Raw genomic sequence first — 14,370 nt, forward strand, 5'->3', positions numbered from 1 at the left:
TTCTGAAGGGGTAAGGGTGGGATCTCACTCCTCCTTCCTGCCTCACCCACCCATGCCCAATCTGTGGCTTCAGCCACCTTTTCTGGGTCCATGCTCATCTTCCAACTTAACCTTCCCTTGACCTTGATTCTTCCATCCAGAGAACTTTTCCTGCTTCTTTTCACTTGTGCCTCCCTCGACCTGCCTTGCCTTATTTCAGCCCACTGAGGTCTAGCCACACTCCTGCAAGCTGCTGGCTGGGGCTGGTAGGAGGGCAGCCTCCTCAGGAGGGTTCTGCTATGGAAGTGTTCTGAGGAGGAGGCAGCTGGCTGTGCAGCTCCGAGGCTCAGGAGAGAGGTGTGGGTGGGCAGGAGAGACTTGGGGGTCTGCACAGATGCTAGGTGGGATGGCTACCCAGGGAGGGGAGGAGGGATGAGCAGGGATGTGGCAGTGAGGAAGTCCTGGGGCCCTTGGCCAGAGGAGCCGCAGGCAGCAGGAGAGGACAGAAGCCAGGCTGCAGTAGGCACAGGAGTGTTGAAGTTGATGTTTATTTCAAGCTGAACAATTAATAGTGGAGTGAGGATGGCCAGGAAATGGTGGCTCCAGAGGACAGAAGTTGAGAGGGTCGTACAGGTCTCTAGCTTTGGGGAGGGGGCACCTGTGGCTGTGCCTGGGCTCAAAGGGACTCTGTGGAAGACTGTGCTGAGTGGTAGAGCAACAGGCTGTAGAGTCAGACTGTGTAAAAACGCAGGCCAGGTGCCCACAGCCGTCACTCAGAGCCTCAGCTTGCTCCTGTGTGAAGGCACAGACAAGGGTGCCCACAGGGCTGTCCTGAGACGCACAGAGAAGTGCTAGACACGTGAAAGAGCACCCAGCGTTCTCCCAGCTCCCTGGTGAAACGACACCCCAGGAAGCTTCCCTCCTATGAGCTGCAGGCCCAGCTGGTGTCAAATTCCAGGCACGAAACAAATTCCAGCTGGGCCCAACCACAAAAAAGTGTCCCGGGCCTGGCTGGGCCCTGTGCTGAGTCAGCTTGTCACGGCACCTGCATGTGGCAGCGGCTGTCAGACACCTTCCAGGGAAATGGCCTAGTCCCAGCCGTGGGCACCCCCTCATTAATTTTGTGACCTCTTAGGGCTCCAGTTTGCACCTCTGCTAAACACGGAGCATAACATCGCTGTGTTGGGGCTACGGGGTGATGAAAGTGACATGCCCATGCATGGAAGTCGCTATCCCCTCGAGAGATACCCACGAGTGCTTCTGCAGGCCCTGATCATCTGGACTCGGCTTTTCCTGGTTGATTGTACCTTATCCCTTCCCTCCGAGGAGTCAGGAACACCTCTGTGCACCTCTTTTAGAGAGGATGGGAATGGTGAGATCAGAGGCCCCGGCCCCCATCCCTACTCCCCAAGAACACAGGCCCCTGGCACTGTCCACCCCCAGTAAGGAAGAAACCCACACGACCAAACCAGTGTCTGAGAGCATTTTTATTAAGGGCAGCAGAACGGACCGCAGCATCTTAGAAAGCCTATTCTCTGCCTTGGGGTTGGGGGCAGGGCAGAGGGGAGGACCCCGCACGTCAAGGAACCAGGGGGGTGTGAATTCCTGAGTGAGCTGGGGCCCGCGCTGGGTGGCTGCTCCACAGCTCTCCCTCCAGAGGACCCAGCTTTTTGGTTTGGGAGCAGCGAGGACTGCCCACCAGCCTGCTCAAAGCCTCCCCTGAGGGCACGGCTGGAAGGAGCAAGCTGCCCGGGCCCGAGGGAGGGACACCCACTGACTCGAGAGCCAGGCCTCTGCTGCCAGGGCTGAGAGTCCCTGAGAGGCTGCCGGCACACAGGTATCCTCCCGTGGTGAGCAGAGCGCAGTGACAGGGTGACAGGCAGGCAGAGCTACGTTGGCAGAAGTACGAAGCAATGGGACAGTTTCCAAGAATGGCAACATTTCTGGATTCAGAAAAGCAACAAGAACAAATGGTAGCTTGTTTGTATAGCTTCTGACAGAATTTGGCATTTTATTACAAATCGGAGTGTGAGTGAAATAACATTCATCACCACCTTTCTGTTAATGAAGAGACATGTGGAAACGCTGGCCCGGCACACCTGCCATCCCGGGCACACAGGAGTCTCCAGAAACCTGCCCCTGGCGTACCTAGAACTAGAGAAGCTGAGTTCATTTACACACCGCAGGGCCACGCGCTTGGACAACCAAACAGTGTCACACTGCCTAACCCGCCCATCACTTCCCACTTCTGCACAGGTGAGACCAAGCTGTCTTATACGTATGTAGGCCCCTGAAAGATCTCAAGTTATAGAACCAAAATTAAAACAGAAAGCAAAGTTTAAGTCATCTTCTCCACAGGATCTAGTCCCCCAGGAGCCAAGAAGGAAAGCCGCCAGTGACAGACTCCAGGTTGGTGACACTGGCTTCCTCAGGATGTCAGAGTGACATGTATTCTCTACTCGTTCAGGGGCAGTCCCATTTGCCTTGAAAAGATATTAACATTCAAATCCTTACAAGTTCATCTGATGATAAATTCTAAGGTCAATTTTTATTTCTACAAAAAAAGGCAGTCAAAACAATATAAAACACATTTAAAGGATATTACTGAGTGCGCTTCAAGTGGAGCTTGACTCTGCAAAGGCTGTGAGTCCCAAGGGAGAGGGAAGGCCATCTTGTTCCTGGCTGGGCCGCCGGCTGCTCCAAAGGAAGGGGCCAGTGGGGGCCCCAGTGACCCCAGACTGGGGCCAGCTCAATAGCCGAGTCCTGCCAATGCCGCAAAGGGTCAAACTGCGCCGCGGGAGGGCTGTGGTGGGGCTGCCGCACTGAGGAGGTGGAGCACGAGCTCCGTGGCACATTCGGATGGAGCTTGGTGACAGATGAGCTTGGAATTTCAAATGGATGTTCTGGCTTTAGCTTGGCCTGCAGGGACCAGCAGATCTTCTAAAATGGCTGCAGGGAGGGGTGCCAACCTTTGGCCTCAGGAGCCTTTCTGGTGAGAGATGTCATCACACACAGCATGCACAGCGTCCTCTGGCTGGCAGGCCCTCCCTTCGGGGTCACCATGGACCTGTTATTGCGGGGTTTCCCTGTGCAGGCCGGCCAAGTCGCAGTTCAGTCACGCACGCTGACGTCGGGGTTTGCCCATTTAATCAACATTACCGTGGTTAATACTAGCCTGATTTTTATACAAGAGCTAAGCCTCCCTTTAAACGGCTTTTCTTTTGGGGGGGGGGGGGCAGGTATAGTTGTTAGTTTTTAAAATTTTTTAAAGGATGTTATAAATGAGTCAGGAGAATTTAAACCAACTCCCATTCTGGGAAGTCCAACAAGGGAGAAGAAAAGCCACCAGAAATGCCGGAGCTGTCTCTTCTTCGCGAAGGAGATGGGGCCGGGGTCTGGGGAAGTGAATAAATGAGAAATAAACTGAATGCAAGAACATGGGAGTTGCAAGGGAAGAGAAAAGAAGGGGAACCACAACCTTTTTTTTTTTTTTTTTAACCTTATGGGCTAAATGTAACTTGAAAATTTTGGATAAATTTGGACAAGAAAAGAAACACCAATCTTTTGAAGTAGATTGAAGCAGTGATTTTTAAAACAAAGGAAGCAGAACTAGAACATCTTAAATTTTTAATCCTTTCTTTACAGGTTACCTAAACCACTTTTGATTAAGAAAACTGTAGAAAGTTAGTAACTGCCACAAGTGAACGCCAGGCGGTGGCACGTGTCAATTTTCCACAGAGTCCTGCTTTGCGGGATGTCTGAATGCACTGCTCGGGGTCTCTGCTCACACTTGCTGGAATCGATCGAGGCAGATTTTAGTCCACAGGTCGCTTTTCCCCATATTTCTTTGTAAACTCTTCAGCATTCTTACAGAATTTTTTACGGTCCTTAGAGTATTCTTCAGCTAGGTCAGCCCGGAGCGGGTGCTCAGGCTGGGGGTCGTTCACCAGTGCTATGAGGGACTGGATTACTGCCAAGAGAAGGACAAGGCATCGGGGGTTAGAATACTCTCAGAAAGGGCCCGGGAAGAGGCAGCTAGTCCCAGGAATGAAACTCTGCCTTTACCATTGATTTACAACTAATGTGCTTTTAAGATAAAGCAGCCTCCTATTTATCCAAAATTCTGACCACCAGATCTCAACCCATCTTTGCTCTATAATTAGGAAAACTTGATGGTCACCAAACAGCCAATATCACAGCAGATAATTGTTCCGAGTAATGCTCCCGCCTCCATGACCTGACACCCAGGGATGTCCCAGCCCCCAGTCAGGCCCAGCCCTCTGGTGTGCTCTGAAGACAGCAGGCCTAGCACTACCACCACCTCACTCTCACGTGTGCACAATCACGTTCTCCGGGGCAGGACTGGGTGGCATGTCCCCACGCTGGCCCAGCACCTAGCAGTGCACTTGGCTCAGGGCAGTTTCAGTCAAAGTGACTGAGGAGGCACAAGAAAGAAGGGGCATGTGACGGGGCCACACCTGTCAATGCATAATGATCAAACCCTGGAAGACCTTTAGAAGCGACTGAACCCTTGAGAAAGGTTTCACTGGAGCACCCCGTCCAGCCACTGGGAGGCTGACAACCACTAGCAGCACAAGACTATCAATCTCACAGGCAGAAGTCACACTGATGGCTCAGGTGGGTGCCACAATGTTCCCCCCAGGTGCAGTAAATTCCAGGTGTCCTGGAAGGCAAGCCCTGGGGTGGAAGGATGGTGGGGGATCAGAAGCAGGGTGCCACCCACACCTGCCACCTCTTCACACTCTTTCTCACATGCACGCAATCCCTGGCAGGACCAGCACCGGCAGAATCCTGTCTTCGGCAGAATCCTGTCTTCCGTGCCGCTGCCACATTCCCAGCAGGAAGGCGCCTCTCCTCTCTGAATTGCTGATGCCACAAATTCCTTTACTGGGGGCCCATGCTTTTTACCAGCACTATAAGGAATGGACTAAAATGCTGATGCTGAGTTGTGTGCGAAGACACAACTAGTTGACAGCACCACACTGAGTGAGGATCACGGCACAAAGTACTCCTGGCCAGCCATCCAGAGACTGACAGACGGTGCAGCCCCAGCGAGGTGGCGGGCGGCTGGGCAAGGAGGGTGCACTGTGAACAGCAAGCAGGGCGAGGGGCCTGAGAGGCTCTGCAGGCCAGGGCGGTCTCTGCTTCCATCTCCACACCCTCTCAAGGACAGACTCTCCTGCTCCCTACACACGCCACCTCTAGAGGCGGCGGGCCCTGGACACATGTTCGTCTCCTTATTTCCATAGTCATCTCTTCTGTATTTTATTCCTGCCCAACTGAGCGGGAATGATGGCAAAACTATTCTGCTCCTATTTCCCCAACTTCAACCACTGGCACTCCACTGTGTGCCACTTATCCACACAAAGCCTAAATTATTAATTTCACATTTCTTTAAATCACCTCAGTTTTTAATAAAGTATTTTTAAAAGGAAATGTTAGTGGCTCAAATGGACCATTTGCCATAAACAGAAGGCAGGTGTTAATAAACATTAAAACGGGCACCCAAGACTCCCTCCCCTCCTGTCCAAGCAGGGGAGCGACCACACCGGGAACACATTCTTCCAGAGGACATTTCCACAGCTTCTCTAAAACCCTGCCCTCAGCTCATTGGCCACGGTGTGGCCACGGTGTTTCAGTGCACACCAGGTTCTCCACACCACACACATCTGCCAGGCTACTCCATTTGCCTTTGATGTTCTTGACATCAGGCTTGGAGACAACCATACTTGCCTGAGAGCACAAATTGGTGCCCCGCCCCATGTTTCCCCATGATTGGAGATGGTTCTATAACAGGAGAATTACCACCTCATTAGCATTTTGGGAACCTCACTGGGCTAAGGGCAGGCTGAGTGCTGTGTAAGGGACACCCATGAGTGTAAGATTTTTCTGCTCACCCTCTGTCATGGATACTCAGGCTCTCTACTTCTCACTCTGATCATGTTGGTATCGAATGTATTAGTACAAAACATTTGTTAATTATCATATTTATTATTTAATAATTATAATTATTTATCAACTAATTATTAATAATTATATATATTTACGGCTACTCAAGTGAAGCAGAGGGTGGTAATTATTAAGCCCTGCTTTTTAAAAGATACTCATCTTCTACTCTTCTTGTATTATCATAAGAGAAAAAAGCCTATAAAATTTCCTCCTTTTTGTTCTGACAGTTTCTTTGCAATATAGGATATAAACAATAACTGTACTTTTCCCTCCTTTTTATGGAGATCCAGGGAACTCCATTCTTCCAGAATAAAATGTCAATGGTACCCTTTTTTGCCACAGAAGATATGCTATAGCCTTCCAAGAAATGTGCTAAAAAATATAAATTAATCTTATCCTGTTAATTATATTGCTTGAGTCCTTTCTAAATCGTATCTCCTTGGTTTGTTATAAGATGATGATATACGGGGGATTGAAACATTCAATTTTCCTCTTCATATAATTTTGTTGCTATATTGTTTGCTAAATAGATTCAATATTATGCTGACATTATTACTGATTGTATTTTATATGGCAAACTTCATTCAACTACCAAACTAAATCCTTGTTTTGTTGCTAAGAAATCTATTAGAACTAAACACTGCTGAACAAAACTGCTTTTACAGTCTTTCCTCTGGTACTATCTTTTCTATTTGATATACTTTTGCCTTATTTCTTGACTTTTCTCATGCTATTTTTGCTCAATTTTTAATGCCTCTTTTACTGCCTTTAAAAAAATATATAATTCACATACCAAAAAATAAACTCTTTAAAAGAAAATCCACTCCTATTAGCAGTCATCTCCTATTCTCCCAATCCTCTCAAATCCTCACAATCACTAATCTCCTTTGTTTCTAGGGATTCACCTATTCTGATCATCCCATATATAGCTGAATCTTGTTATGTGCAGTAGTTATGTTCTATAAGCTTGCTGTGGCACGCTGAATTAAAGACATTCAATCATTGTTCCTAGGGAAAACAAAGGGTTAGGTTCCTATAAGCCTCTGCTCACATTTTTGTTAACTGATTAATATATAACTTAGGTTTTTAAATTTTTATTTATTTTTTTAAGAGAAAGGGTCTTGCTATGTTATCCAGGCTGGATTTGAACTCCTACGCTCAAGCAATCCTTCTGCCTCAGTCTTCTGAGTAACTAGGACTAAATGGGTCTGGCATACAACCTTGTTTTACATGTGTTTACAGACATCTTATTTCATGTATAATACTGATTCACTGACATTAAACTGATGGCCAACAGCACTACAGCTCATGCCTGAATGAAGCTTATCTTCTCCAGAAGGCGCATCTTAGCCTTGCTGTGCTCAGGAGCACCAGACAGCACTTCAGCACTATGTTTGGGGCCATTTTAAAAAACAAAATCACCAAGAAAAAGCACAAAAATGCAGGTTGTGTGGCACTAGAGACTACTTGCTTCAGTGTAAGAGATGAAACAAGAAGGCAGAGCATCAGATCGCACTGTTTAGCCTCCCGATCTCAGCTGGGGATACGTGCATAGGGGAACTCGAATATTTTGCTGCCTGCACATGTCTGTGATTGACTGAACAAGTGCCAGGAGTTTTGATTTTGGGGCTACAAAAAATCTCAGTGAGTAGGCAAATTTGCAAAAACAGAATGTATGAACAACGAGGCTCAACTATAAATGGAATCACAGTATGTGGCCTTTTGTGACTGTTTCTTTCATTGAGCATAATATTTTCAAGGCTCATGTGTGTTGTAGCATGAATCAGTACTTCATTCTTCTTTATAGTTGAATGATATTTTACTGTATAGACATACCACATTTTGTTTACCCATTCACTAACTCATGGACATTTGGGTTGTTTCCAATATTTGCCTATTATGAATAATGCTGCTATGAACATTCATGTGCAAGTTTTTGTGTACTCATATGTTTTCATCTTCTTGGCCATATAACACTAAGTAAAACTGCTGGGTTATATGAGCATCTTTCAAATTACTTATTGTCTCTTACGTTATGCTTAATTTTTTATTTTAAGTACATTTTAACTCTATTGTTAACAATCTTAACATTGCTAATTCTCTGTATCTACTAATAAAAATACTATTTTGGGACTCTCTAAAGATAGTGACCCTAAACTGGAAATGTAGCTGGTCTAAGGACCAATGAAAGGCTATGGATAGCTAAAGTGAGCTAGAACTTGTGAGTTGAGGAAGTCAAAGAATTTCCAGGTTGGCTCTTCGAGGAGTCATCAATAGGAATGTTAAAGTTTCTAAGGACAAGAGGAGACAAAAATCATGAACAGATGCTCTGAGGACAGAGGAAGAGTGCTGGAGGGAGAGTAAAGCAAGAGGGTGCCACAAGTGGCATCTATACTTCCTGTGTTTAGGGAATGAATACAGGAATGGCAAGGCATTTAAAAAGGCAGGCTTTGTAAGATGGTGATGGTTGAACAGTGGTCAAGAAATGGGCCGCGGCCAGGCGCGGTGGCTCACGCCTGTAATCCTAGTACTCTGGGAGTTCGAGGCGGGTGGATTGTTTGAGCTCAGGAGTTCGAGACCAGCCTGAGCAAGAGCGAGACCCGCCTCTACTAAAAATAGAAAGAAATTATACAGACAGCTAAAAACATATATATATAGAAAAAAATTAGCCAGGCATGGTGGTACATGCCTGTAGTCCCAGGTACTTGGGAGGCTGAGGCAGGAGGATTGCCCGAGCCTAGGAGTTTGAGGTTGCTGTGAGCTAGGCTGACGCCACGGCACTCTAGCCTAGGCAACAGAGTGAGACTCTGTCTCAAACAAACAAACAAACAAAAAAAGAAAAGGGCCGGGCGTGGTGGCTCACGCCTGTAATCCTAGCACTCTGGGAGGCCAAGGTGGGAGGCTCCCTTGAGTTCAGGAGTTCAAGACCAGCCTGAGCAAGAGCAAAACCCCATCTCTACTAAAAATAGAAAAATTAGCTGGGCATCATGGTGTGCGCCTATAGTCTCAGCTAGTTGGGAGGCTAAGGCAGGATCACTTAAGCCCAGGAGTTTGAGGTTGCTGTGAGTTAGGCTGACACCATGGTACTCTACTCAGGCTGACAGAATAAGACACTGTCTCAAAAAAAGAAAAAGAAAAAGAAATAGGGTCAGAAAACAGACACCCAACACATATGGAATCTGGAGAGTAGGAGAAGCAGCGGCATGCATGTCCAGGAGAGCTACCATTCGAGACAAGCAGGCCCAAGTAGCCTGAGCAGCCAGCGAGGGGGCTCAGTCTCCCTGCCCATCTGTTCTGCTTCTGCAACCATTTCTCTTGTCCTGCACATTCCTCTGCTGAGTTCCCACTCCTTTGGTCAAAAGAAGTCTATTTCCTCGCTTGTTAAACCTGGACTTGTTTGACCAACAGAATGCAGTAAAAGTGACACTGTACCAGTTCTCCGTCTGAGCCGTAAGTAGCAGAGCAGCTTCTGCTTTTACCCTGGACCTTTGAGACCACCATGCTATGAAGAGGTCCAAACTAGCCTCGTGGAGAATAAAAGGCCACAAAGAGAACCAAGGTACCTTAGCTAATACTAACTGTCACACATGCCAATGACTCCCACTGGCACATCGCAGCCCCAGCTGAGTGTCCAGCTCACCATGGCTACAGGAGTGACCTCAGAAACAACCAGCTATAAAACCACCCAGCTGAGCCTGGCCAACCTACAAAATAAGAAAATAATAAACTGTTGTTACTTTAAGCCACTAAGTTCCCGAGGAGGGTTGTATGCAGTAATAGATAATAGGAACATAAGAACCTGGCATCAAGTGGCAGGGACAACATTCTTCTTCTTTTTAACCAAGAGATAAAAGCAAGAAAGGGAAAATATTCTTGATGTATGTGAGGATGGGATCAAGGCCATTCTATGGAGAATCTACAGAATAATTTTCTAGGAAGGAACCTTAACTGTCTCAAATCACAAAATAACAATTCTGATTCTGCCTGTCACTGCACACAGAATAGCACCTGCACCAAAATTTTTACCTTAAAAATCATAAGTCAATATAGTACACTTCACAAAAGAATGAAGCCACCCCTAAGTTATCTGGCTCTTTGACCAAAAAACAAAACCAAAACAAAACAAACCCCCAAAACCAACAGCCACAATCTGAAAAAGCAGAGCATTCTGACTATGCACCTAGATGTGAAGCTGCAAATTGGAATAATCCTGCCATAGCTCTGCAGTACTCCCCCCGGCCCCCGTGAGAAGTAGCAAACACGTGTACCCATCTCCTGAGACCCTGCCCCTGAACTCTCTGTGGATACAGAGTGAGGTGCACGGCTTTCCGGGGCAGCCTGGCCTGGAAGGACTCCCCCTCCCCAGTCACAATGGTTTAACAGAGACACAACTCAGCAAGGAGCCCAGGAGTTGTGCGAGGGCTGACAAGACACTCTGGAACAAATGCAGCTTCAACACAGAGCTAGCAGTTTGTATAGAAAAGAAACCAGGCCATGTACACTGAGGAGAACCGTGGTCAGCTTTTATAAACATCAACTTGTGCATAACCCAGTGCCAAGCCCACCAGAGAGCTCTGCTGACTGAACGTGTAGCACCCACTCCTTTCTACACTCAGCGTGTGAGTCCAATGGACACTGTCCACGGCCATTACTTCCAGTGAACGAGGCTCCACTTTTCTTGTGAAAGGCTTTCAACTCCACCTTCCCAGGTATCTCTCAGTCACTAAAACACTCCACCTGCAGCCTCTCAAAGGTCAGTTTCATCCACCCTTTTTAAGCAGAACTTATATTGGTTGAAGTACTTACTTTTAACAAAGCCAACAAAAAGGATCAGATTGGGACTTCAAAAGAAAGTATAGAATTAAATAAAAACTAGACACAGTCCATAACAAAGTCTAGTTACTCCCAGGGGACAAGAGGGAGGATAACCACAACACTGAATCAAATACTTTTCCCAAAAAAATAAGCATGTGTATATTCACAGAGGCACACCCAGACACATGACAACACACAGTGACATCCAATTCCAGGAGTCCCAGGCCCACTAAAGCCAACTGTGTGCTTGTGTCTGGGAACATCACCCTCAAGTCTGACACTGCCTCCTCCTCCCACACCAGCCACTCTGAGCCACAGGTGGGCTCATGCCCTTCTTTCAACCTCCTCCTTCCTTAAAGTGAGTTCAGTGCTACCTGCTACATGAAGCTACCTTAAACCCCACTCTACCTTCCCCTTCCAGGGACCAGTGCCCACACCCCCTCACTGCACAGGCAGCAAACTGCTGGGCTTGTCCATGTGTCCCCACTGGGCTGCAGGCCACCGAATGCTGAGCACAGGAGGGGCCTCCTCTGTTCTTGTACAGGTCAACAGTTCAACTGAGACCAGCCATCCCCACGAGGACTAGTGGGACCTCAGCAGTACTTTTGCATGCATGTGAGCTGGTACAGCAGAAGTTCTCTGGACTCTGACGTGGCATTGGAAGGGACCCTGAGCCCCCACCCACAGCATCCCCACAAGAGCCCCGTCCCAGGAAGACACAGGAGCAGGCCTTACCTTGGTCAGTTTTGGTTGCTGGCTTCCAGTTTTCAGCACTAATTACTGGCAGACAGACCTGCCCCTTTTCATCGATGTTCGGGTGATAGATCTTTGTTTTAAACGTGATCTTCGGTGGTTTGAATGGGTACTCTGCTGGAAAGTTGATTTCGATTCTGAAGGCCCCCTTATCATATGGAGGGTTGTCCTGGAAAGAAAGAGATCAAAATGAACACACCGCAGTTCACAGACCCTCATAGCCAAGAAAGAAATGTTCCGTTGTTTACTTGAAAAGTTAATTTATTTCAAGTGACCTAACAATTGAAGCCCTGTCACCTTTAGGACAACCCAGCAATTAATCAGTATTTATAGAGCAGGATATCTGCTAAACCATGAAAAGGTCTGAGACTGATGTTCTGGTCTCTTTATGCCTTTTAATAAGAAGACTTTACTTTTTTGAGCAACTTTTGGCTTCTAGCATTGAGGAAAGTACAGAAGTTTCCATGTACTCCCTGCCCGCCCTATGCACAGCCTCCCCCACTACCAACATCCCTTGCCAGAGGGGAAAGTTTGCTACAAGTGATGAACATACATTGACACATCATTACCACTCAGAGCCCCTCGTTTGCATTACGGTTCTCACTGGGTGTTGCATGTTCTATGGGTTTTGTGTGGTCATCTGACATGATAGTTGGAATCATACAGTATGTAGCTGCTATGGTCTGAAAGTCTCCCCCAAATTCCTATGTTTAAAGTTAACCACTAACGTGATGGTGGTAGGAGGTGCGGCCACTGGGAAGGTGCTCAAGTCATGATAGAATCAGTGTCCACACTTCAGAAGAGGCCCCCAAAAACTGCCCTGCCCCTTTTATCATGGTGAAAATGGCACCACTTAAGAAGCAGGCCTCTGCCCGACACCAAATCTGCCAGCACCTTGATCTTGGACTTCCCAACCTCTACAACTGTGAGAAATAAATTTCTGTTGTCCATAGGCTACCCAGGTTTTGTCTTTTTTGTTTATATTATTTTTTTACTAAGTCTGAACTGGACAGACAAAAGCTACACAGTTCAGCAGTATTCTGTAGCAGCAGCCCCACGGACTAGACAGCCTTTCTAGGGTGGCTTCTCTCACTTACTAGTACGTGCCTAAGGTTCCTCCGTGTCTTTGCGTGACTTGACTGCTCATTTCTTTCCAGCGCTGAATAATGATCTAGCCCTTAGGGCCTGTACGCTCTGAAGACCGAAGGATCCTCTGAGGGATGACCCAGGAAAGAGCCTTCAGGCCTCTCCCCGACCCTGCCCGTCTCCAGAGCTGAGGGAGCCCTTCACACTGGCCTGCATTCCCCCGTACCCTGCCCTCCTGGGTTCCCACCCTGGCTTGCCGTGGCACACCTAACCTGAAGAAAAAGCCAGGCTCTGCAGAGGGCCCAGGAACACTCTCAGCAGCTCCCGCATCACAGCCCCACATCCTCAAGCCCCGGCCTAGGTGGGCACTCCCAGTAAACAGAGCTCCCCTGCTGGAGAGCGGGACTGGCACGCACCAGCCCTGTCCACGGAAGGGAGGCATCGAGGACTAAAGCCTACGATGGCAGGGGCCCGGAAGGCACAGCACAAGGCACAATGGGAGGCTGTGGGTAGGCAGTGTGGCCACAGGGCTGCTAAGGCCAAACTTCAGGGCCTAAACCACCCCTTGAGCAGCTGAAGCCATTGTTGAAAGATTAATCTGTGGGGAGGCTTGTCAAGAAGGTGGAGACTGGGTGCCAGGAAGAGTGCGGATGCTGTGGGCAGACCAGGCCGTGTACTGGGAGAACCTGCACACACCTAGGAAAGGTTAAGACAGGATTGTTATACCAACAAAATCTTTCCTGGCCAGGTGCGGTGGCTCACGACTGTAATCCCAGCACTTTGGGAGGCCAAGACAGGAGGATTGCTTGAGACCAGGAGTTCGAGACCAGCCTGGGCAACAAGCAAGACCCCATCTCTATAGAAAATAGAAAAAGTAGTTGGGCATGGTGGTGCACACCTGTAGTACATGCTACTGGGAAAGCAGAGGCAGGAGGAGGACTGCTTGAGTCTAGGAGTTAGAGGTTATGTGAGCTCTGATACCGAAACTGCACTCCAGCCTGGGTGACAGAGCAAGACTGTCTCTCAATTAAACACACACACACAAAAACACCACCTTCCCTAATGTCTTCTTTAGGAAACACAGGGTTCTCTAAACCACTGTCCAGAAGGTTACGCGGCAGACCCTCCAAGCTTCATCATGTTTGCCCACCCCAAACCGCTCCACTCAGTAGGGTTAGACTCTCTTGTTACTAACGAGTTAATAGGGCAACTGAGAAATACTGCTTTTAGTTTTTAAGGGGAAAATTAAATTTGCGGGGCAGAGGAGGAGCTAAGTAAGCATCATTGTCATTTACACTGCCTGAGCCACATGAAAACAGCCTTTCCTGTATGACTTTTGGCTGGTGATATCTACTACAGGACTGACCAATGTGCCCCGCGCCCACCATGTGCCAGGTCCTGTGCTAGGAGCTGGGACACAAGGGTAAGCGAGGCCAGCCAGTCCTGAGTTAGCAGGCCTGACTAACCTCAGCTCTACCTCTTCCTGGCCTAGCGAGGGTGGGAACGTTCCTGAACATCTGTGAAATGGGAGTAACAGCAGTCTGCACCCAGAGTTAATGATGATGAGAGACGCAGGCCTGGCACATGGGCAAAGCTCAAGAGATGTAGGTCTGTTGTGACAAGAGGCCACTAGGCCTCTCACTGCTCAGGAACCCAAGCTCACCTTAACTTCTCTGAGCCTCCTTCCTGGTCTGGGGCTCTGCGGATGGCCAAAAGACTGTCCGTCCATCCCAGTTATTTTTGATGAAAGAGGTATGCAAAAATTAC

General features: G+C 48.0%; 1 protein-coding gene across 2 annotated transcripts in view; it reads right to left on the bottom strand.

Annotated features, from left to right (window-relative positions):
• Positions 1-1,448: 1,448 nt before the first annotated feature.
• The window catches only part of UBE2L3 (ubiquitin conjugating enzyme E2 L3), a 42,436-nt gene continuing 29,514 nt past the window's right edge, over positions 1,449-14,370 (bottom strand). For both annotated transcript variants that reach the window (XM_045535132.1, XM_045535133.1), the window contains 2 exons: positions 11,500-11,686; positions 1,449-3,949 (listed from right to left, as the gene is read on the bottom strand). In XM_045535132.1, the coding sequence (XP_045391088.1) occupies positions 3,795-3,949; positions 11,500-11,686 (342 nt within the window). In that variant the 3' untranslated portion in view covers positions 1,449-3,794. The remainder of the gene's footprint in view (positions 3,950-11,499; positions 11,687-14,370) is intronic.

Source organism: Lemur catta, chromosome 21, assembly GCF_020740605.2.
Source record: "Lemur catta isolate mLemCat1 chromosome 21, mLemCat1.pri, whole genome shotgun sequence".
Taxonomy (NCBI): domain Eukaryota; kingdom Metazoa; phylum Chordata; class Mammalia; order Primates; family Lemuridae; genus Lemur; species Lemur catta.